The sequence below is a fragment of the Rhineura floridana genome, chromosome 20 (assembly GCF_030035675.1).
Source record: "Rhineura floridana isolate rRhiFlo1 chromosome 20, rRhiFlo1.hap2, whole genome shotgun sequence".
Classification (NCBI taxonomy): Eukaryota; Metazoa; Chordata; class Lepidosauria; order Squamata; family Rhineuridae; genus Rhineura; species Rhineura floridana.
Window position 1 is genome coordinate 16,595,758 of NC_084499.1, and position 21,710 is coordinate 16,617,467.

The following is a 21,710-nucleotide window of genomic DNA, read 5'->3' on the forward strand; positions in this document are numbered from 1 at the left end:
TTGATGAGACAGTATCTGCAGGAGGCCCTCACCTGCAGAGCGCAGGGGTCGGCTGGGTACACAAGGGGTAAGAATATTTTTCCAGTATCCTTTGCCAAAGACACACTGAAGAGCCTTCCAGCAAGTCATTTTTTCAGCCTCAGTCTCCGCAATCTTACCGGTGGCAACTGAGACACAAGAGCTCATTCACACAACAGAGGTCCCCACATAGCATTGTCAAGCTGGAAGGTACCTCTAGAGGTCATCCAGCCCTCCAGCCCAACCCTCTGCTCAGCATCTTGCAACTCACAGCATCCCCGGCAGACAGCTGTCCAGCTTCTGCCTGAAGACCTCCAGTGAAGGACAGCTCTCCGCCTCCCGTCCATCCCGACGTCAAACAGCTCTGAACACTAGGACATTTCTGCTGATGTTGAGCTAAAATCTGCTTTCCTGCCATTTCCATGTAGGGAACAGAACAGAAACAAAACATTTGTTTGAGCCCCGTCCGCCGGCCTAGAGAAGCAGCCTGCTGCGTCCCCTGTGCAACAGACGCTTCAGATGTTGGAAGATCACTACCATTTCTTCCCTTAAGTTCCTCTTCTCTAGGTGAGAGCATGTCCACTTCTTTCAACTGTTCCTAAAGAACTTCCTCTCCAAATCTCACACCATCCAGGCTAACCTCCTCAGGATGTCCCGGTGCCCTTCTTAAAAAACACGGAACCAAAAATTGGACCCAGCCTGGGTATCAATTTGATCCTGTTTCCCCGGCTAAGGAAAGCCTCATCTTAACGGGACACAGATAAGGACTGTCTCCTTAAGAAAGGGATGGAGAGTCTCAGGGCCGCATACGGCCTTCCAAGCCTCTGTAGCTGGCCCTCGGGATTTGCCTCAAGCCACACCCCTTTTCCCCAGGCCACACCTCTCACAAGCCCTGCTTTGCACACTCCTCGAGTGCTTTCGCCTGGCTGGAACATGTCCATCAGCTCTGATAATGCCTTGGATAGTGGACAGAGAGGGATGGGGGTGTAGAAACAAGACTTCTGCAAAATGTACATTCCTGGCCCTGCCCACTTTTGCCTCTGGCCATGCCCACCCCTGGCATGTGACCCCTGGAAGGTTGCCCAGAAGCCTAGCCAATCCTGCGCTAGATCCTGCCTGTTCGTAATTCTGCTCAGAACAGCTTACATCAAAAAATACAGTCATAAGAATACCTTCATGTATATGATCAAATATAAGACGGATCATGTGCTTTTCAGGCCACGTCCTAGAAAAATGACATGCACACCTTTAATCATGAAGGAAACATGGAGCCTCTGTCGTTCAGAGGGAGTCTAACACTGAATGCCAGTTGCTGGGAGAACCACAATGGAAGAGGGCTGTATCCTAAATGCCCTGCTTGTGGGCTTCCCAGAGTATCTAGTTGGCTGCTGTGGAAACAGGAAGCAGACTTGGTGATCCTCTGGTCTGATCGTATAGTACATTAGACATGTTTGTGGCATGCGTGTCTATCAGCAGCTGTTAACTAAGAGAGCTATGACCCATGAGCTATTGACCATCAGCAGTGATTAACCATGTTGGGAGGGAGTCTACCTCTGAAGGGCAGGTGCTACGGAGCAAACAGTGGGAAGAGGGGCTACTTGCCTTCAGGCCCTGCTTGTGGACTTCAGAGAGGCGTTTGATTGGCCACTGTTACGAAGCTAGACTTGACAATCTTTTGGTTCGATTCTGCAGACCTCTTTCATTTTCTTATGGGGGTTATAAGCCCCATTGAAGCTCACTACTATACACCCCTCACAAATGAGGAAATGGGTGCAGTCTATTTGTCAGCGAGAAGGATCCACAGATGCTACTTCAAAAAACCAGCAAATCCCTCCCAGAGCCCCCTGCTTTCCCTCTTCTTAAAGCAAAGTGTCTGGGCTTTAAGTGCTCGTGTGTTCCCTGACCCCCCACAGTTTTGTCACAAGCCCAACAGCATAATCAAAACCAAACAACTGCCACAATCAAAACCAGGGCTGAGTGCATAGTCTGTGCCATACGTCAACCCCAACGTCACACAGGACATGCAATCTGGTACAGAGCGTAGCATTCTTAGAACACCGAGAACGCTGGCGTCCTTTAAAAACAACGACAACAACAAGCTTTCTAGCCCTCATTGTTCTGAAGGCAAGCTTGCCCAGCCGTCAGCAGCGCTGCGTGAAATCTCAGAAAAAGGAGGTGGGAGCATCGCTGTGGACAGAAAAAAAACAGGAGTCATACAGAGATGCAGAATCCGTGACCTCCACATCATTCGCTAATTTGGAATGATTTCCTCTGCTTGTTAAAGAGAAGGCAGAAGAGCTCGGAGACCCACCCTTCGCCCCCTTGCCTCTCCTTCTGAGATTTCCAGCAGGCACTGCTAACACCTTTGGCAAGCCTTCACTCAAAACAATAAGGGCTAGAAACCTTGTCTGAATGGAAACCAAGGTTTCCAATGTCCAGAAAATTCTGCAGCCTGCACCCAAATCTGGACTTGATGCAAACCAGTGGTCTCAGAGCGTGCTGACAAATAAGGGATCCTGCTCTTAGTGGGCCAGGAGTCATCCTTCAGCCAACATCATGCATCCCAGCTTAATGGAGAAAGGATACCCTAGAATTGCAGAGATGGGCAGAAATTCAAGGTCACCTTGTTCAGCGCTCTGTAGTCTGTCATAACAGGTTGTTTAATCCATCCTCTACAGCAGGCTTGGGGAACCCTTGGCGCTCCAGATGTTGCTGCACTACGGTACCCATCGCTCCAGGCCACTCGCCATACTTGGCTGGGTCGATGGTTGTTGTAGTTCAGCAACATCTGACGGGCCAAAGGCTCCCCACGCCTGGCACTAGGACAAAAAGATCGACCCGCTCCTCTCAGAAGCCTGTTTCATGGACTCTCCCTGCTATTTCAAAAAAGGCCTTCATTCCTACTTCTAATCCTTTCCTTTGCTCACCTACTTAGAACATAAGAAGAGCCTGCCTGATCAGGCCAGTGGCCCATCTAGTCCAGCATCCTGTTACTTAAAAAACAAAACAAAATTAACCACTAATTTCTCTTGCACACTTAAAAAAAAAATAACTCCAGTAAAGTTCGCTACAGGGCTCTGCCAGGTGATCTGTTTCTTGAGTGTTCATCCTGATTTGCTTGCAGGGCGCTGATGTGTCTTCTGGTTTGGTAGCATGGTGGCAAATTCTGATGCAGACGGTCTCTTCATGACAGTCACAGCCACGTCCCTTCCCCCTTTTTACTGCTGGGTTAAGATTGAGATCCTTGTTCGTGCCTTCTCCCACAACAACAGATGTGCCTAAGAACCAATCAGCATGAAAGGGGAGTGTGTTAGCTACTGAGAAGAGTCTTCTCAGTAGCTAACTCACCTCCTTTCACTCTGATTGGCTCCAATCAACAGGAAAGGACAAGGAAGCATGTTAGAAGACTCTTCTCAGTGGCTAACACACTCTTCTTTCACGCCGACTGGCTGCAGCCATAGGGACCCTGCTGGGACCCAGATCCCTAAAAAAGTAAGAGGTCTAAGATCCCGCACCTCCAGACCCTGGATGACTACACTGCTGTTCCCGTTAAATCATTTGTTCCTTCCACACTTTTCAATGCAACTTTCCCCCCATTTTCCAAACCGCAAAAAGTTCTGCGATTCTTTTAAAAAAAAAACCAGGGCATTTGTCGCTGTAGGTCAACAGAGCACTTTAATCCACTTCAAATGTGCAAACCAGAGTCAGTGTGGCACAGTGGTTAGAGTGTTGGCCTATGATCTGGGAAACCTGGGTTCGAATCCTCCCTCAGCCATGAAGTTCACTGAGTGACCTTGGGCCGGTCGCTGCCTCTCAGCCCTAACCTAACCTACCTCACAGGGTTGTCGCAGGAATGAAATGAGGAGGAGGGGAACCACGTATGCCACCTTGAACTCCTGGGGGAAAAGATCCAACGTTCATGCAATGAATAAAATAAATTAAATCAGTGAACCAGCAGGCGCTCGAATCCCTCCTACAAAATTGCTGACAGCCTGGAGATGCCCTTACATTTTAAACACCCTCGGTGGCGCTTGCAGTTCTCTTTGGATTTGTGCCGCCTATAAAACGACAGCCACAGTGTAGCTCAGGAAGGGCAGCTGGGCGCACAGAAGCCTAAGAGCGTGGAATGGTTGTCCCCCCCCCAAGCCAAGGACCTCTTTTCTGGGTCAACACGTGGCAATCTCCTCGCAGGTGGATCGCACAGGAGAAGCAAAACCCGCTCAGAGGCGAAGGAGTCAAACAGCTGCCGCTTCCTTGCCGAGACGACTGCGCAGGCAGGTTACCCGCAGCCTCCGTGCTGCATTCCCAGAGCTTGGAAGTTCACCGGAGCCGCCATGGGCTCCTTGGGACACGGCCAAACCCAAAAACCCTGCTGCACGGTCAGGCAGCGTGCCAAGCGCTTCACACTTCACGTCAGCTGCTATTTCAACCCGGCGCAAAGCGAGAGCCAGACTATAAATACATAGTTAACACTTCTAGCTGGCTGGTATGGCGGGAGACGAAAAGGGGGTGGGGGTGGGGAGATCAGCAGCAGTGTTAACCTCCCCGCCGCTCCCCCCCAACAGCACACACTTTTGGCAGACTGGGGAGACGTGACACCCCAGGGATGGGCTCTGCACTGGGGGAAGCAAAGTCTCCGAGAGCCCCTGGAGTGGGGGAGAACTTGACACATGGGAGATGTTTTCGCTTCATCTCTGACCCCACAAATTGGGGGGGCAGGGGAGAGAAGAGTTGGTTGGAGAAGGTAGCTGAGATGTTCCAGAGCCCCCTCCCCTAATTGTCCAGGCCTGTCCCTCGCAGAGGAATCCTGGCGTCCCCCATGCCATGCGCAGGAGCATTAAAGGAGGACATTGCTCCAGTCCTGCAGCCTCGAAATCCCTACTGGCCCCCAGCACAGGCTGGCCAGAAGGCGACCTGCTCTGGAAGCCCACAATCGGGCCGGAAGGAGGGCAACAGCTCCTTCCCCGCAGTCGCCCTCTCCCCCCACCCCGCTTCAGGCGTAAATGAAAGACTGACCACAACCCCGAGCGCGGAACACGGTACCCCGTCGCCCTGCTCCTCCTGGAACAAAGCTCTCCCTTGCCCGCTCGCTTGCACAATCCCTAACTGGGCGCCCCTCCCGCACCGCCTCCTCCTCCTCCTCCTCCAACCTGCCGTCTAGTAGTTGCACAGCCACCCCCCCATGCCTCCCTTTAAAGAATTCCCAGCCACGCACCACGCGGAGACTAGTCCATCCCGCTGTGCCTTGGCATACTCGCCTCGCCTGCTCCTTCGTCTTTGCACGTTAGAAACCCACCCACCCCCCGCCACACACAAAAAAACCCATTTAACCGCCGATCTGTCGCCGGAACAATGGGAAGGGAGAGGGAGACCAGACGATCCCCCCCGCCTCCTCCTCGTATGCGTCCGCGGCTCTCCTTTTACGCACAACCTTTTTACGCACCAGCCTAGCGCGCTCCTCTTTCTTTCTTTCTGCTTTGCTCCTTTGCTTTGCACTCCGATCTTGTCCCCCCCCCCAAAAAACCCACCCCAGGCTCCGATTCACCTGACTTTGGCCGCCACCGACGCCACGGCCTCGTTGCGGAGCGAGCGGCGCTTGGAGACGGCCGTGCCCATCGTCTTCCTCGAGGCTCATCGCCGCCACCGCCCGGAGCCGCCACCGCCCATGCCGCCCCCCACCTGGGGCCAGGCTGCCCTCGTCGCCGGCGCTGCTGCCGCCTCGGTGGGCCGTGCTCAGTCCTCCTACTCCTCCCAGGCGGACTCCGCGAGTGGCGCTGGAGGAGGAGCCGGAGGAGGAGCCGCCGTTGCCGGCCGCCCCTCGGCTCGCAGGGCGGCTGCCCATTGACTGTGGCTGCGAGCGCCGCAGGAGAGAGCCGACGGGGCGGAGCGCAGGAAGGCCGGGCGGTGGCATGCCTATATTTGGGGAGGCTGACGGGGGCACTGGCTCTCGGACCCCCGGCACCGCTTCTGGTCTTGCGCGCCGAAGTTTGGGGCGCGGGACCGGGGGCGCGGAGTGAGGGCCTCTGGGGAAGCACACAGTGCCTTGTCGTCATCGGGGCGCGGAGTGAGGGCCTCTGCGGGAGTGCAGAGTGCCTTGTCATTTTTATCCTCGCTTCACAAACTCACCCGCGCCTCGACGGGAGGCAACGAAGAGGATGTGGGGACGGGCGGTGCCCGTGCAATCGGAGAGCGCACCGACGTTTGCTCAACGTCGAATCTCCATCCTTGCCGGGGTCGTTGGGCGAGGGCCTTAGCTCAGTGGCAGAACATCTGCCTGGCATGCAGAAGGCCCTAGGTCCTATCCCCGTATCTCCAGGTAGGGCTGGGAGAGACGCCCTGTAGGAAATCCTGGAGAGCCTCTGCCAGTCAGGGTAGACAATACTGAGCTGGAAGGACCAGTGGCCTGACTCAGTACGTTAGACTTCAGGGGACTCTTGACACATGCACCACCCAAGGCAGGGCCTCCACGACCACATGCCCTTTCTGACCACCTCTCAATCAATCAATCAATCAATCAATCGTTTATTATGGTCAACCAGCCTTTCAAGCAAGTGCATGTATTCCTGAAATGAACCTACGAAAGTGCACTATATGCCATGCCAAAACGTGTATATGTCGAGCTCAATTGCATACAGAATGTGAACAATAGGAGAAATTCACTCTAAAATGCTGATGGATTTCCAGGGGGATTTAAACATTTTAAAAAATTGCAAATTGCTGCCAAAATCAGGGGTGCAGCAGTCCAGGGTATCAGGGGGTCTTAGAGCTTTTGCTTTTGAGGGGGGGCAGGAGCCCAGGGGGGTTGCTATGTCTCCTATATCCTGCAAGCCAATCAGCATGAAAGGGGAGTGCGTTAGCCACTGAGAAGAGTCTTACAACATAGTTTTGTCCTTTCCTGTGGATTGTAGCCAATCAGAGGGAAAGGAGGTGAGTCAGCCACTGAGAAGACTCTTCTCAGTAGCTAACACTCCTTTCATGCTTATTGGCTCGTAGGGATGTCTGTTGTTGTGGGAGAAGGCATGAACAAGGCTGTGATGAACATGAAGAGACCCTGCACTTGTGAACTTGCCACTACACTACTAGCCGAAATTAGGAGAGCTGAACTGAAGATTGGAAAAATGGGAAGCCGGGAGAAGCCAAAATTGACACATTTGCCCATCTCTACTCCAGGGGACTGTGGGAAATTGGAACGGGGTGGTGGTGGCTTGCAGACCCAGCTGCCTGGCATTGGAGGGCAGGGGGGTCAATGCTGGTCTAGAGTTGCTGTATGGTGCTGAAGACAGGCTTGCAACTAATATCCTAAAGGGGACCTTCCCTTAACCTCCTCCTGGGTTGTGCCTCTTGTTTTTCCACATGCAAAGAGCGGTTTTGGGTGGATCAAGAGAAGCATAATCGCTTCGCATGAGCCCTCATGTGCTCCTTGAATTAGGACACCCCTAGCACAGCAGTATGACCCCCATGAGGACTAGGCCTTTCAACGGCAACCGGGGGTCAACGTTAGGCTGCTCCTGCAGAGGTGAAAGCCTCTCGAATTTATTCTTATGCAAAAATAAATTATGCCCCCGCCTCCATTCAGCTGTGTGCATGCCGCATGTCCTCGCACAGCTGAAATTATCATCGCCTTGTTTTTTTTCCTCCAAGGAGCCTTTTGGGCACCAGCATCTTGAAGACTTGTGCTCCTCAAGGACCCCTTGCGTGCAAAGCCTCGCAACAGAGTGTCCTCCAGATGCCCCATGTCGTGAGTGTTCCTCCAGATTTGCTCAGCCAAAGCTACGGAGGCTGGTCTTCCAGGGGAAGTGGGCTGGTCGGTTCCGACTTATGGCGACCCTATGAATGGGGTTTTCATGGTAAGTGGCATTCAGAGGGGGCTTAGCATTGCCTTCCTCTGAGGCTGAGAGGCAGTGACTGGCCCAAGGTCACCCAGGGGAGCTTCATGGCTCTGTGGGGATTCGAATCCTGGTCTCCCAGGTCATAATCCAACACCAACACTCCTGTAATGCCAAGTCCAGTAAGTCAGTCCCTTCCTCAACATTGCTTCTGACTCCAAGAACCGTCACCTCCTGCCCGCTCTCTTCCTAATCTTACTACCATATCAATGTCATAAATAAATAAGCAGGTTGACAAATGGGTTATTCCAGGGAGCAGCACATGATGCCATCAGAATTGCCTGAGAAGAGCGCCCGCATGCCCTACGTGTGCAACACATGCAGGCCTCCCTTTCACAAGCTGCATTTTTAGACTTTTAATGTTTTACAGTGGAAATATCTTGGATGTGCATCAAAACTAAATAAAATCTCCTATGGGAGGTGTCCAAGTCAGCTGGAGGAGATGAGACCTGGAGCCTTCCTTCCTCCAAAGACTGAAATAAAAGCAAATACACCTACCTTTGCTTTCCTACGAGATGATCAATTCAGGATTTTAAAAACAAACACTGGTTTCTGAGCTATTGCACACAGAAACTCCATCCCCCCTGCTTTTCCCCAGACCAGAACTTCTTGGAAAATTATTCTGTTTGAAGTTCTAACAGAGGAGACACTTTTATTATTATTATTATTATTATTATTATTATTACGGCCATACTGCCTTGAACATGCCCGATCTCATCTGATCTGGGAAGCTAAGCAGGGTCAGGCCTGGTTAGCACTTGGATGGGAGACCACCTGGAAATACCGGGTGCCGTAGGCTTAGAGGAAGTCAGTGGTAAACCCCCTCTGAATACCTCTTCATAGGGCCACCATTATATAAAATGAAGTCCATAATTGGCTAGGCATCCGAGAACTGTGGCCGGCCGGCCAGCATGCTTCCCTCGTGTAATTTTCTCCTCTGCCGCAAATTAGCAGTAATTCAGGCCCCATTACGGCCCCATTATGACACCAGCCACTGTCAGAGGGTCCCCAGCAGAGGCTACCTTGCAGGGATATCAGACAGTAAAACAGGACAGTTTCCACATCAGGAACGATGGAAGGAGCCGGAAGTGTTAGAAACAATTCGACCAAGAGCCGCAAAGGTCATCGAGGGGCCAGAAAGCAGATCAATCATGACTAAAGACACAGAACATTCCAGAGTCTTTGCTTTAGGTATTGTCTCACAATATTGTGTTCCACTGTGTTGTGTTCTTGCTAGAGGGGGGAGAAATTCAGTTCAGTTTAAGGGCAAACCTACCTAATTCTGAGTTTCCGAAACAATATATGAAACATAACACAGCCATCCTTTGAAAGTCGCACTTCTATGAATTAAAGTGTGCACAGAAATGCATCTATTTGTGGAAAAAAAGTTCATTATATTATGGGAAATTGCTTTGCATAAATGTGTATATTAAGCAAAGGTGCATACAAAAATGTATCCATTAGGTGAAATCCTCACTATCAAATCAATTTTTATTACAGTCAATGGAACATTGAATCATCAGATAAAAACAGATAATATTATTACAACCTCATTTTTAATAAAAATGAGGTTGTAATAATATTATCTATTATTATAATATATATATAAATAAGTGAAATAATCTTGTTAAAAAATTACAAAGTACCAAGTCTCAGTTGGTTTGGAAACTATCAAACAATCATTAACAGTCTCATACGAATAGCTTCACTAAGATGTTGATGAATTTTCATGATGGCTTTTAAAAAAAAATGTTGCAAAGTTTTGTGGAAAGGTGGAGAACTGATCTTAAGGTTGGAAGAATGAGAAACAGAAATAAATGGGTTTCCCATGCTTCTTAGGGCTCATAGGGTCCTAATTTGATCTGTGAGGCCATTTCTTCCCAAACCACGCCCACCTATCCAACACCTGATATCATATGTCAGGTGTGGGGTAGACAAAGATATATCCGCAAAGGAACAATCAGTGTTGATCAGCACTGAGAGCAAGCCCTGCAGAGCTTGGCTGCACTCTGGAGTTCCCAGATGTCTGCACAAAGCAGGGCTTGATATCGGCACCAGTTAGCAAGCCCCACAGAGAAACACTTCCTTTGCCTGCATAGTTTGATTTGATTGGCAGCCGCCAATTTGCTGATTTCAAACCATGCAGGCAAAGGAATTTTTTTCACCTGATGTCATGGTGACCACTTGAGGATTGGTGGTCCTTGAGGGTTGGTGGTCCTTGAGGGTTGGGGGGAACTGGTCCTATCTAGATGCAATTTCTCACCCCTGGTATAAGACAACTTCTTATGTTATCTGATACACATGGATAGAAACCTCTGCACAGGAATCACAAAGAACAAGAAATGTTTGGAGATATATATGAAAACTCTGAACGCTTCCAAGCCTTTTGGGCCCTCAGCCAGTGCTCAACTTGGCTGGCTGCCAGTCCCAAGCCCAGCTAGAACCCCATCAACGTAAGAGGGGAGTATACATTTTTCCTGGCGCATATTTATACCTGCACCAGCCCTGGAATCCAAGATGGCATCACAAAGGGTTCCTAAGCTGTCTTCCCATGCAGGCACCCACCAGATCCCAACCTGGTTAGCTATGTACCTTCAGAGACCATGCTTGGTACAGACGCAATAGCCTGCCAGCTGCAGCCAAAGTTTCAGATGCACAAATGCATCCCGCCTCCAACCCGCGGAACAGGCTGATGTTCTCCATTACCAGCGAGGCGCCCAATCAATCAATCAGGGGCCGAGATGTAGCTGTGCTCAAAACCCGCTCATCAACAAACATCCAAATAACATAATTTGGGGGGAAATTATGCCAATCAGGAAAATGGGTGTCTGTTTATTTTGCACATTGTGATTTGTGGGTGGGTTGAGGGGGGGAGATCTTGAGGTGGGGAGGAACATCGATGTTGTACAGAGAGAGGTGAGGAGGGCAGCCAGAGGGTTCATGAGTGCTGGTTGCTGATTTCAAAAATACTTCCCTCAGTGGGCGGGGCCAGGGGGTGGAGCCAATGCAGGCAGAGCCGGTGCAAGTCATGGGTAGAGTCAGTGGAGGATGGCAGCTCATTGGTGGAGCATGATGGAATCTGTGGCTTATGGGCACAGCCTCATGGAATCTGAACTCTGTTGACTGGGCAGCTAGGCAATCTAGACAACCCTAGACAAACTTAACAGAACCATACAATACATTTAACACGTAGCCAATGGACATTTAAAGCACATGACTTCCCCCAAAGAATCCTGGGAACTGTGGTTTCCCCCTCACAGAGCCACAAATTCCCAGCACCCTTAACAAACTACAAGTCCCATGATTCTTGGGTACAGTTATGTGCTTTAAATGCATGGTGTGGACCATAGTTGTCTCGGCTGCCATTGGCTCTCGCTCCACCTACTGTTGGGTTCCCTGCCTTCTGCCCCACCAGTCCCAATGGGCACCAGCCACTTCCGGTTGCCAACTTTTCAACCTTCCTCTGCTATCATGCCTTGAACAGCTGCCCAATGCATAAACATCTGAGATGCAACATGCTCCTGGCTCTGATTTTTGCCCCTTGAGCTGGTGCTGAAGGCAGGGCGCAATGAGCAGACTGCACTCCTGGTCAGTTGGCAACCCTACCGTTTGATGTTTCTCCTGGCCAGGAACCTAAACATCCTGCCCTCTAAACTTAGCAAGAAGGAGTGTAGGCTGGCAGAGGACCAAACCCTTCTCTTGTCTGAAGTTCCCTATATTTCTTTTTGCTCACCCCCTTCCACTGTTTCCAAGCTCAGCTTCTGCTCTCCTGGGGCGAGCAGCCAACAGAACCATTAATGATATCCATCACAGCACTTCAGAGGATTAGAGGTAGGAGGAGGCAATGCAAGCCCTTTGCAACCTGGGATGGGAATGGAAAGGCAAAGTTATACCTTCAACAGAACTGTCTCTGTAGAGGGGGAGAAGGGGAAAACTCAGGGCTGGGGGCTGAATCCAGCCCTCAGGACTCTCACCAGTTCACAGCTCCTCCCCAACCACACCCCCTAGGTGCCCCTAAAGAATAGGTGCCCCTTATATACTCCTAAGGAATAAGAGTGTCTAAGATACACCATGGAACCCAGGTTTGAATCCCAACTCAGCCATGAAGCTCACTGGGTGATCTTGGGCCTGTCTCTCATCCTAACCTACCTTGCAGGGTTGTTGTGGGTTTTTAAAAAATGTTTTTAACTCTGTTTTGTTTTAATGTATTTTAAGATGTTTTTATGATGTTTTAAATTGTTTTTAGTGCTTTGTTTGCCGCCCTGGGCTCCTGCTGGGAGGAAGGGCGGGATATAAATTAAATAATGAATAAATAAAATGGAGAGGGAGGAAAACCACATAGGTCACCTTGCTCCTTGGAGGAAAAGTGGGATATAAATTTAATAAATAAACGAAGGCTCTGTAGATATTGCTTGCAGCTATGTTAAGCTTGAAAGAGGCACTGTGCTTTGGTGTAGCACAGGGATAAAGCATCTCAGGCCCAGGGGCCTGCCTAGAGTGCACCCCTGAACTTTGATCATGCCTCTTGCTTGTCTGGAGGAGTATGTGAGTATGTGTAGAAATTAACTTCCTGTACAAAAATAAAATACATATTCATTGCCCTGCCTATTTGCACCCCCAGAAGGCTGCTCAGAAGGGAATGTGGCTCTTGGGCTGAAAAACGTCCCGTCTCTGCCATAGGGATTAACACAGCTAGAGGAAGCCGTTTTATGCCTTTCGGGTCTTTTGAGGTTTAGCAACTCAGCTCAGGTTTAGCAAATCCTATTTTATTTTCTTAATCTTGGGAGGCTCACTCTGCTTTGGTCTAGCTGCAGCTCAGACCAGACTCGCGTAGCCTGAAAGAAAAGGAAAGGGGACGTTGCATAGCCCTAGCAAAGCTGACTTTAATTGCCAGCAACATTAAGAAAACTCCCAATGAAATTAAGAGGAGATAATGGGTACTCGATGCCAGTGCTGTTTTGATGGATCTCCTCAAGGATATATTAAGACAAGAGGACGCGGAAATCATTTTAAAATGCAATGACTGCAGCAAAAATTAATTGCATAACCTCGGAGGCAACAGAAAGAAATCAACAAGCTGAAGGTGGTTAAACATTAATAAAAAAATTGGAATACTTCACATTGACACGTTTGGTTATTAGAAATGGTAGAAGAGGATTGCTAAATAAGTTCAAATAATGGGGTAAATTCATTATTTTAGGCAGGGGTGGGCAACTAGCAGCCCTTCAGGTGTTTCTGGACTACAGCTCCCATCAGCCCCAGCTGGCATGACCAATGGTCAGCGTCAGGGACGATGGCAGCTATAGCCCAAAACATATGGCGGGCACCACATGAGCTGCCCATGCTCTAGACTATATAAGCTAAAAGCGGCGAGGGACCATATTAGTATCCTGAAAAGAAAGTGTGTTTGGGTATATGTTTAAATTTAAACAAGTTTCTGGTCCTCATGAAGATGGGATTAAAGCCACAAAGCCTGGTGAAACCTCATGAAGTGGCCAACAGGATTTCCAGTGGCTGAGGCTGGAGGTTTGCAGTGTCTTGTATCACTCCTCAATCCTTTCCAGAAACAGAATTATATAAAGCTAGCAGGGACTGCAACAAAATGTGAAGTGCTGCTGTTCAGGATCCAGGGCACTCCATTCCATTCCCCTCTCCCGCCCCACGAGTCAGTCAACATTCTGTGGCCAATGAGGATGCTCAGTCCTCACTGGCGGTTCCCCTCCTTTATGTCTCCTCCCCCATCTAAAGATTCTTTGCATTTCTGCACATTTCATGCCTGCCTCTATGCCTCCCTCTCGTGTGTGGATGGTGCCATTTTGGCTAAATACCCAGTGGCACTCACCCCGAGCGTCGGAAATAGAAGGCATGATGATAAGCAAGTTCACAGGTTGTGCAATTGACAAATTGCAACATTTCTCCTTTCCTTTGGCTCAGAATTTGGGGGAACTTGATTCAGATTTTTCTTTTTAAAATTTTGTGTTATATTTCTATCCCATCTGTTTTTGATAAGAATTCAAAATGGAGTGCAGAGGGTGCCCAGAATGTCCTCCATCTAGGCAGTGACTAGACCAGGTGTGGGGACGCTTTGGCCCTCCAGGAGTTTCTGGACTACAACTCCCATCAGCCCCTGCAAGCATGCACTGGCAATGGCCAGGGATGATGGGAGTTGTAGTTCAGCAACATCTGCAGGTTCTCTACATCTGCTGTACTGAGTGTCCTACTGGAAATTAAAATAAATACACCTGCACCCTATTTGCTCTTAACTTTTGGAGGGACCTGTGCAATGAGAGATGAAGTTCAGAACCGATCATTTGTTTTGAGCATTTCAACATTTATCAGAATTTATATACCACTTGATTGTAACAAAACCTAAGCGGTTTATAAGAAATATCAAAATTATCAATAAAAACAAGGAATTAGAAATATTTAAAAGATAATTAAAATCAGCAGTAAACTAAAAAGAGATTGAAAGACATCAACATCTACCTGTCTGGACAGGCTTGCCTAAACAAAAATGTTTTAAGCAGGTATTCATTGTATTGAAAAGAATACAATGAAGGCACCTGCCTGATGTCAATAGGCAAGGAGTTCCAAAGTGTAGGTGCTGCCACACCAAAAGAACTTCTTACAAGTTTGGAACGAATATTATGTGGCGCTTGTAACAGTGCCATTTGCACAGATCAAAGTGGTCAAGTGGGCACATATGGGGTGACATGATTCCCCAGTTCTCTCCCAGCCCTACCTAGAGTTCCTGGGGAATGAACCTTCTGCATGCACAGCGGATACTACAGCTGTTGCAAAAAAAAAACTGATTTATTTTGCAGGCCTAAAGAAGTTAAGCACAGGCCAAGGAGCTTGCACCATCCACTCTTGAAATCGGTCCAAGAATATTCTGTACCATATATGCAATGAATATTTTAAATTGTAAACTGCCGTTGAGTGCCTTGACAGAATGGTGGTATAAAAAATGTACTCGCTACCATGTCCGTATTGGCACTTCCGTGCTGCTTTATTGCTGGAGAGAATCTAATCTTCCTGGTCGACGAGTGGAATGACAGAACAAAAAAAAGGGTTATGTGAAGCCGAAACTGGACGTCTTCAAATGTCGAAATCATGCCGCTGGGAAGATGGTGCGTGGTGCGTTTTCACAGAGAGTATGGTACTTCAGAGATGATCAGTGTGTAGGCAATGGGGAGATGGAATTCAAATGTGACATTTCCCCCCACCCTCCAAGAAACAGATGGAGGAACTGGGACGCTGTCGTTGCCTCGCAGAAAGTCTCAGAACATGGATAGATTTTGCTTGTGCTTCCATTGGCTGTATCTGAGGGTAGAAAAACTTCCCACCAGGGCGAGCTGGCTGGTACCCTGCAGAAGCAAAATTCAAAGGGATCTTGATAGTCTGGAGCATTGGGCAGAAAACAGAATTAAATTGAACAGGGATAAATGCAAAGTTCTACACCTAGGAAAAAGAAACCAAATGCACAGTTATAAAATTGGGGATACTTGGCTCAGCAATACTACATGCGAGAAGGAGCTTGGGATTGTTGTTGATCACAACCTGATTGAGCCAACAGTGCGATGTGGCTGCAAATAAAGGCAGATGCTATTTTAGGCTGCATTAACAGAAGTATAGTTTCCAAATCCAGTGGCATTTTTGTTCCCCTCTGTTGGGCACTGGTTAGGCCTCATCTTGAGTACTGCATCCAGTACTGGACACAGCCGTTTGAGAAGGATGCAGACAAACTGGAACAGGTTCAGAGGAGGGCAACAAGGATGATCAGGGGACTGAAAACAAAGCCCTATGAGGAGAGACCGGAAGAACTGGGCATGGTTAGTCTTGAGAAGAGTTAGGGGAGATATGACAGCACTCTCCAAGTACATGAAAGGTTGCCACACAGAAGAGGGCCAGGATGTCTTCTTGACTGTCCCAGAATGCAGGACACAGAATAATGGGTTCAAGTTACAGGAAGACAGATTTCAGCTGAACATCTGGAAAAATTTCCTAACTGTTAGAGCAGTATAATGGAACCAATGACCGAGGGAGGTGGTGGGCTCTCCACCACTGGAGATGTCCAAGAGGCAACTGGACAGCCACCTGTCGGGTCTGCTTTAAGCTGGGTTCCTGCATTGAGCAGGGGGTTGGACTCGATGGCCTTATAGGCCCCTTCCAACTCTATTATAATGGTATGAATTTCCTCCCAAAGGGGGCTGATCAGGCAGCAAGACCTGTTGAACATTTTAGCACCAGGAAGACATTTGTATTTGCCTGTGTTGTCTTCATTTGCTGCTGCGGTTCCACTTTATGTGCTTCTCTCTCTATACCATGCTGTATCTTACATTAAGCGGGGATGAAGGCTGGTTATATGTAAAATATATCTTTGCGCTGAAGCCCCAGCTGGATACGAGTCTACTGTCATCTGGTTCACAATGACCACCACATAGAGAAGCACGTCTCTTGGGCAGCGGACTGCCACGGGAAACTCAAGGAACTCCCCTGCCCCGCAGCCTCAAAAGGAAAGGGGGTCAGTGTGATGTGGAAGTTAGAGCACTGGATTTAAACTGGGGAAAGGCAAGTTCAATTTCCTGCTCAGCTACAATACTCACTGGGCAGTTTTGGGCCAGTCACCTTCACTCAGAACTAGCTTATCTCCCAGGATGGCTGTGGGGATGGGGAAAGAACCATGTACAGTGTCTTGAAGTCTTTGAAGGTGGAATAGAAATATGAATAGATTAGAAGGCTGTCCTTCTGCAAAGGGCTGGCCCAGGACATTTTGGTGCCTGTGCCCCCCCCCCCTGCAAAAAAGAGTCCCTCTCCATTCATTTGCACTAATGATGATGGGACATAGCCCTCTCTGATGTTTCTCCTATGTCATCCCAACGGACAGGAGCCGTGTGCTTGCAGCTCAGTAGCAGAGCACTTGCTTTGCATGCAGAAGTGCCCAGATACAATCCCTGGTGGCACTTGCAGGTAGGGCTGAGAGAGGCTCCCTGCCTAAAAAGCTGGAGAGCAGCTGCTGGTCAGTAGACAGATCAAGAGTCTGACACAGAATAAGGGAGTTTCCTACTTTCTCAAGCAGCTTGTGCTCCTTTCTACAGAGCTTGTGCAAGAGAATATCCCCTGGAATGCGACACCCTCAATGGGTCCGATCCATCTCTAAAGCTACTACTCTTAATCCCCCCCCGCCAATATATCGCAGCACAGAGGGCTCCCCCACAACATGCCACATCAGCCCAGGCGCAAGGGTGCAGAGAAACACACGAATGAATTTTGTTCAAGAGCACAAAAGAGGTTTGGTTGCTGGGTTTTTATTTTTTAAAAAACATCTGGAGGACGGGGAGAGAGAGAGCCCAATGCTGTCAGATGGAACAAAGTTATCCGGACGGTCCGGAGGCAACAGTGCCTTCTGTGTGTGTTTGCCAAAGTGGAAATGACGCACCTGCCAGGCAGGCCGAGGCCTTGTGCATGGAGCGTTAGACAGGCACATGCGGGGGAAAGGTCCCCTCCTCATTTACCAGCCCTGCTGTGGAAAGCAGGCCTTGCAAAAGTATGTCAACCAGCGGTGGTGTTGGCTCCGTAAGGAGCGCTGCCTCCGCTGCTGGGCGAGTCGGCTCCCAGCAGATGGCTTCGTTTTCACACCGTGTGTGTCGGATGCAAGCGAGGAACATCCCGACGCATTTGCATGTTAACGTTCAGGCTTCTTGCTAATTACCACAGAACCGTTGCAGATGCTGGTGCAAGAACTATATAAAACAGGGGGAGAGGAGTCATTAAAGACTCCCCCCTCTCTTTTACAACACACACACACACACACACACTCTTCCCCCTCTGCTGGCGCCCTTTTGTTCATAGAACAAGCAGAAAAATACTCTGTTAACTCCACAGCCAGCTTGCAGGAATCCAGCGCTGCCCCGGAGGGGTTTGGGACAAGCTGCTGACGAAAGGTTTCTGCAGAGTTGCATCCAAGGGAGAGAGAGTTCAGCCAGAAGCGGTAGCCCCTTTTCTCTTGCTACCCAGCTGGGTTTAGGAAGGACAGACAGAAAAAACCCCGATAAACCGCTGCCTTTCTCAAACCGCGGAAGCTTTGTAATGGCAAAGGGAGGAAGCTTTGCGATGAACAGCAAAGGCCCAGCTAGGCTGTGGGAGTGTGTCCCTCCCCCAGGCAAGCCACTCAGCTCAGCTCTGCCCTGCTGCTTCCTTGGCTGTCGAGGCTGGCCTGCTTCCTTTGCCGGAGTTCTTGGTCCTGCTGGGAGCAAGAAGAAGACAACAAGGTGTTCATTTAGGCAGGGTTGGCAGCAGGCCCCATAAAGCCACTGCCAAAAGCTTTGCCCTCCAGGCCCATGCTTAGATGCAAGGTGGAGAACGAGTGGCGCTTCCGTGACTGCACTGTGCGCCATTCAGCCCTGTAAGGCTATAACAGCAGAACCCTGCTGGATCAACCCACCCTGCGCCAAAGCCGTGTGTGCCAGAAGTGTGGGCCTGGGTTGCCCTGGGCCCACTGTCTGTTCTTGCCTGGCAAGTGGCTCCTGGTGAAGGGCCAGAGTGATCCAGTCCTCCTTTGGCAGCCCCATTGAGTTTCTGTGCTGAGGAGGGAGGGAGAGAAGCCCCCCCCCGCACAGTATGGAATTCAAGCAGAGAGAGAGAAAGTGTGTGTGGGTGGGTGGCAGAGAGAGTGTGAGAGAGGGAGGAGTTGCTTCGCCTGCTTTTGCCTCTAGCCCCGCCCACCACAGGTATGCTGCCCCTGGCAGACGATGGCCCTCAGTTTAAGGCGTCTTCCCAACCCCAATCTAAGTCCACATTCTGGTGGTTCTAGCTGTCGGACCAACCCGTATTCAGCGGCATACTCTTTCTGAATGTGACGGATGGCTGCTTGTTCAACCGATCCTCTACAAATTTGTCTAATCCTCTTAAAAGTCATCTAAGCCAGCAGTCATCATCTTGTGCTAGTGAGTGCCACCAATTGATGATGCACTGGGTTTGTGTTTCAAACTGGGCTATCCCAGATCCACTGCCCATCAATTTCACTGGGTGGCAAAATAATTTTTTTGGGGGTGGAGATTTCTATTTATTTCCACTTCCTCTGCATCTTGCATAATTTTTATCTACTCTGTCATGTTTCCCATCAGTTATCTTTTCCCAAGATTTTAAAAGAACAAAACTTCCTTTAACTTTTCTTTGTCGAGAAGGTGCTCCAACCAGCACACAATAGATTTCCTTTTTTTAAAAAAGAAACAACCACAGGTGCACACAAGTTTCTAGCCCTTGTGCTTGCAAAGGTAACCTAAACAACATCTCACTAGCCCCTGCTCCTTTTAGCTTTGGAGATATGTATATGTGGGCCTCTGGAGATTTTCACTAGATGCAGCTCACAGACTTGTGAGTCTGTCTTCATGGCTCTAAGTGTTACAAAGTAGAGGCGCTAGAACAGAAGGCTACCATTTCTGGCTCTTGGAACATGTAAAGTTATGAGATTGTCCCTGAACACATGCAGAGTACTTTTCTCCTTGCAACCGAGTAGCCAAGGGATGGCTTCCACTTGAGTAATGAGGCCCAAGGCCTCTTTTTTTCAGGCTAAGCTCTGCTCCCTTCCAATGCATCCCTCTTCTGTTGGTCCCACTGCCGTGTGGGCAGAAACCGGCGCCCCGAAGGGCCGAGGGGAGCTCTTACGGAGTCTGAGTCATCTTCCATCTGGTTGCTCAGGAAATTGACGTAGTCGTCCTTCTGACTGCCAAGAACCTCCTCCTCGTACTCTGTCTGATAGTCGGACTCGTCTGAGTAAGAGGCAGGAAAGGGAGAGAGACTCAGTTAGCCCCTTGCCCTCAAAAGAAAAAGAGCACCTTTCCAAGGGGCACCAGTGCAGCAAACACAAGGGAGACTTGTTGTTATGTGTCTTCAAGTTGACTACGATTTATGGCGACCCTATGAATCAGCGACCTCCAAGAGCATCTGTCATGAACCACCCTGTTCAGATCTTGTAAGTTCAGGTCTGTGGCTTCCTTGATGGAATCAACCCATCTCTTGTTTGGCCTTCCTCTTTTTCTACTCCCTTCTGTTTTTCCCAGCATTATTGTCTTTACTTGTTGTGAACCGCCCAGAGAGCTTCGGCTATGGGGCAGTATATAAATTGAATTAATAAATATAGATTGAATTAATAAATATAAATTGAATTAATAAATAAATAAATTCTGGTGAAGACAGGGACAGACAAGGGAGACAGGAGGGTGCACTTTGCTTATTTGCACAGCTGCCATTCCCCACCCCCCAAACACACACTCACCATCCACTACGGCAGCCTTGACTGGCTCAATTCTGGAGACTATTTCTGCCAGATCCGTGAAGGAGGTTGTGGGACAGGTCACCACCTGGAAGAGAAGGAAAAGAAGAACAAAAAGACGGGTAAGAGCCTGGCTGCTGGATCAGGCCCATCTAGTCCAGCATCCTGTTCTCACAAGGGCCAACCGGATGCCCATAATGGAAAGCCTGAAAAAGCAGGACCTGAGTGCAATAGCTGCCCCCTCCCCATACATGGTGATGTTGCTGCCGCCAAAGGCCTCCTCACCCGTTATCTGTTATTTATTTATTCCATTTGTTTGCCGCTTGACCCGTAAGGAGCCTCACAAAGGGGCTTAACAAAATTTCAACGGCACAAAGCAAGACATAAAATCAGGGGAGGAAAGCAGCGTGTTACAATAAAGGCCATGTAACAACCTAAAAAGAACCAAAACCCTATCCACAGTAAAAACACACCATCAACAGACAGCAAAATCATTGTAATGTGTCAAATGCTTGGGAGAAGAGAGACTTTTTAACCTAGGATGTTAACGATGGTGCCAGGTGAACCTCGCTGGTGAGAGCGTTCCAGAAGCAGGGAGCCCCAGCTGAGAAGGCCCCCTCCCTTGCTGCAACCCTCTGAACTTCCTGCAGAGGGGGCACTCAGAGGAGGGCCTGAGATGAAAACACGTACACCCACAAACTCAATCCCATGCTGGAAAATGAAGCCAACAGGAAGGATCAGTGCACCACAGGGGCTAAGAGTCCAAAAGTGTGTATCTGGGAGCTGGAATCTTGCATCTGCTACAAGCTCACTAGGACGCTTTGGGCAAGACATATCCCGGCCGTGGTGGCAGGGGCTGATGGGAGTTGTAGTCCAAAACAGCCGGAGGGCACCGGGTTGGCGAAGGCTGCACTCCTGACTAAAACAAGGGCTGCCAAAGCAGAAACCGTGACACAGCTGCCCTGAGGGCTGAAACCAGCGGTGCCCCAAGGCGAGGAAGACAACATCTGATCTATGGAGCCTTTATTAAATGCTGCCAGCCAAAGAGTCACTAGATCTTAAAAATAGTCACGGAGGGACCTCTGCTCGCCGGCACAGAGGGATGTGCTATTCAGCAGTTCAGCAGAAGTCACTATGTTTTTGCTTCTACGGTGCAGAAAAAGACAGGAGATTAAGCAGATTCTCATCTTCCCAAGAATCTCACTCAGCAACTCCCCCCCCTTTTTAAAGCAAGTTTCTAGATCTCATGGCTGTAAAGATAAGCCGAGAAGCATGGAGGGCAACATCCTGCAGATGTCTCAGAAGCGAGAGCACAGCTCAGTGAGTTTCCCACTGACTGGGGCTGAGGCTTTGGTGGCCTGTCTCGCCCCTCTCTCCCTCAGCCAATCATTCAGGAGAACCCATGCAAAGTAATAAAAAGTATGCAAAGTTGCTCAGTTGGCTCTGGATCCACCTACTGCAGGGCTCCCTGCCTTCCGCCCTGCCAGTCCCAAATGGACACCAGCCTCCACCGCAGTCTGGGCTCGTCTCTC

General features: G+C 49.4%; 2 protein-coding genes and 1 pseudogene across 7 annotated transcripts in view; 1 reads left to right on the top strand and 2 right to left on the bottom strand.

Annotated features, from left to right (window-relative positions):
* Window positions 1-5,809, bottom strand: part of NSMF (NMDA receptor synaptonuclear signaling and neuronal migration factor) — a 49,884-nt gene extending 44,075 nt beyond the window's left edge. Inside the window, exon 1 of one of the 2 annotated variants that reach the window (XM_061603889.1) lies at window positions 5,564-5,809. In XM_061603889.1, the coding sequence (XP_061459873.1) occupies window positions 5,564-5,634 (71 nt within the window). In that variant the 5' untranslated portion in view covers window positions 5,635-5,809. The remainder of the gene's footprint in view (window positions 1-5,563) is intronic. The other variant, XM_061603887.1, reaches the window with a different exon arrangement.
* A 2,775-nt stretch (window positions 5,810-8,584) lies between these two features.
* On the top strand, window positions 8,585-8,703 carry LOC133374084 (5S ribosomal RNA; annotated as a pseudogene).
* An 8,493-nt stretch (window positions 8,704-17,196) lies between these two features.
* PNPLA7 (patatin like phospholipase domain containing 7) overlaps window positions 17,197-21,710 on the bottom strand; it is an 83,799-nt gene continuing 79,285 nt past the window's right edge. For 3 of the 5 annotated variants that reach the window (XM_061604156.1, XM_061604153.1, XM_061604152.1), the window contains exons 33-35: window positions 20,182-20,266; window positions 19,572-19,675; window positions 17,197-18,150 (exon numbers count right to left, since the gene is read on the bottom strand). In XM_061604156.1, coding sequence (XP_061460140.1) covers window positions 18,076-18,150; window positions 19,572-19,675; window positions 20,182-20,266 — 264 coding nt within the window. In that variant the 3' untranslated portion in view covers window positions 17,197-18,075. The remainder of the gene's footprint in view (window positions 18,151-19,571; window positions 19,676-20,181; window positions 20,267-21,710) is intronic. The other 2 variants (XM_061604155.1, XM_061604154.1) reach the window with 1 other exon arrangement.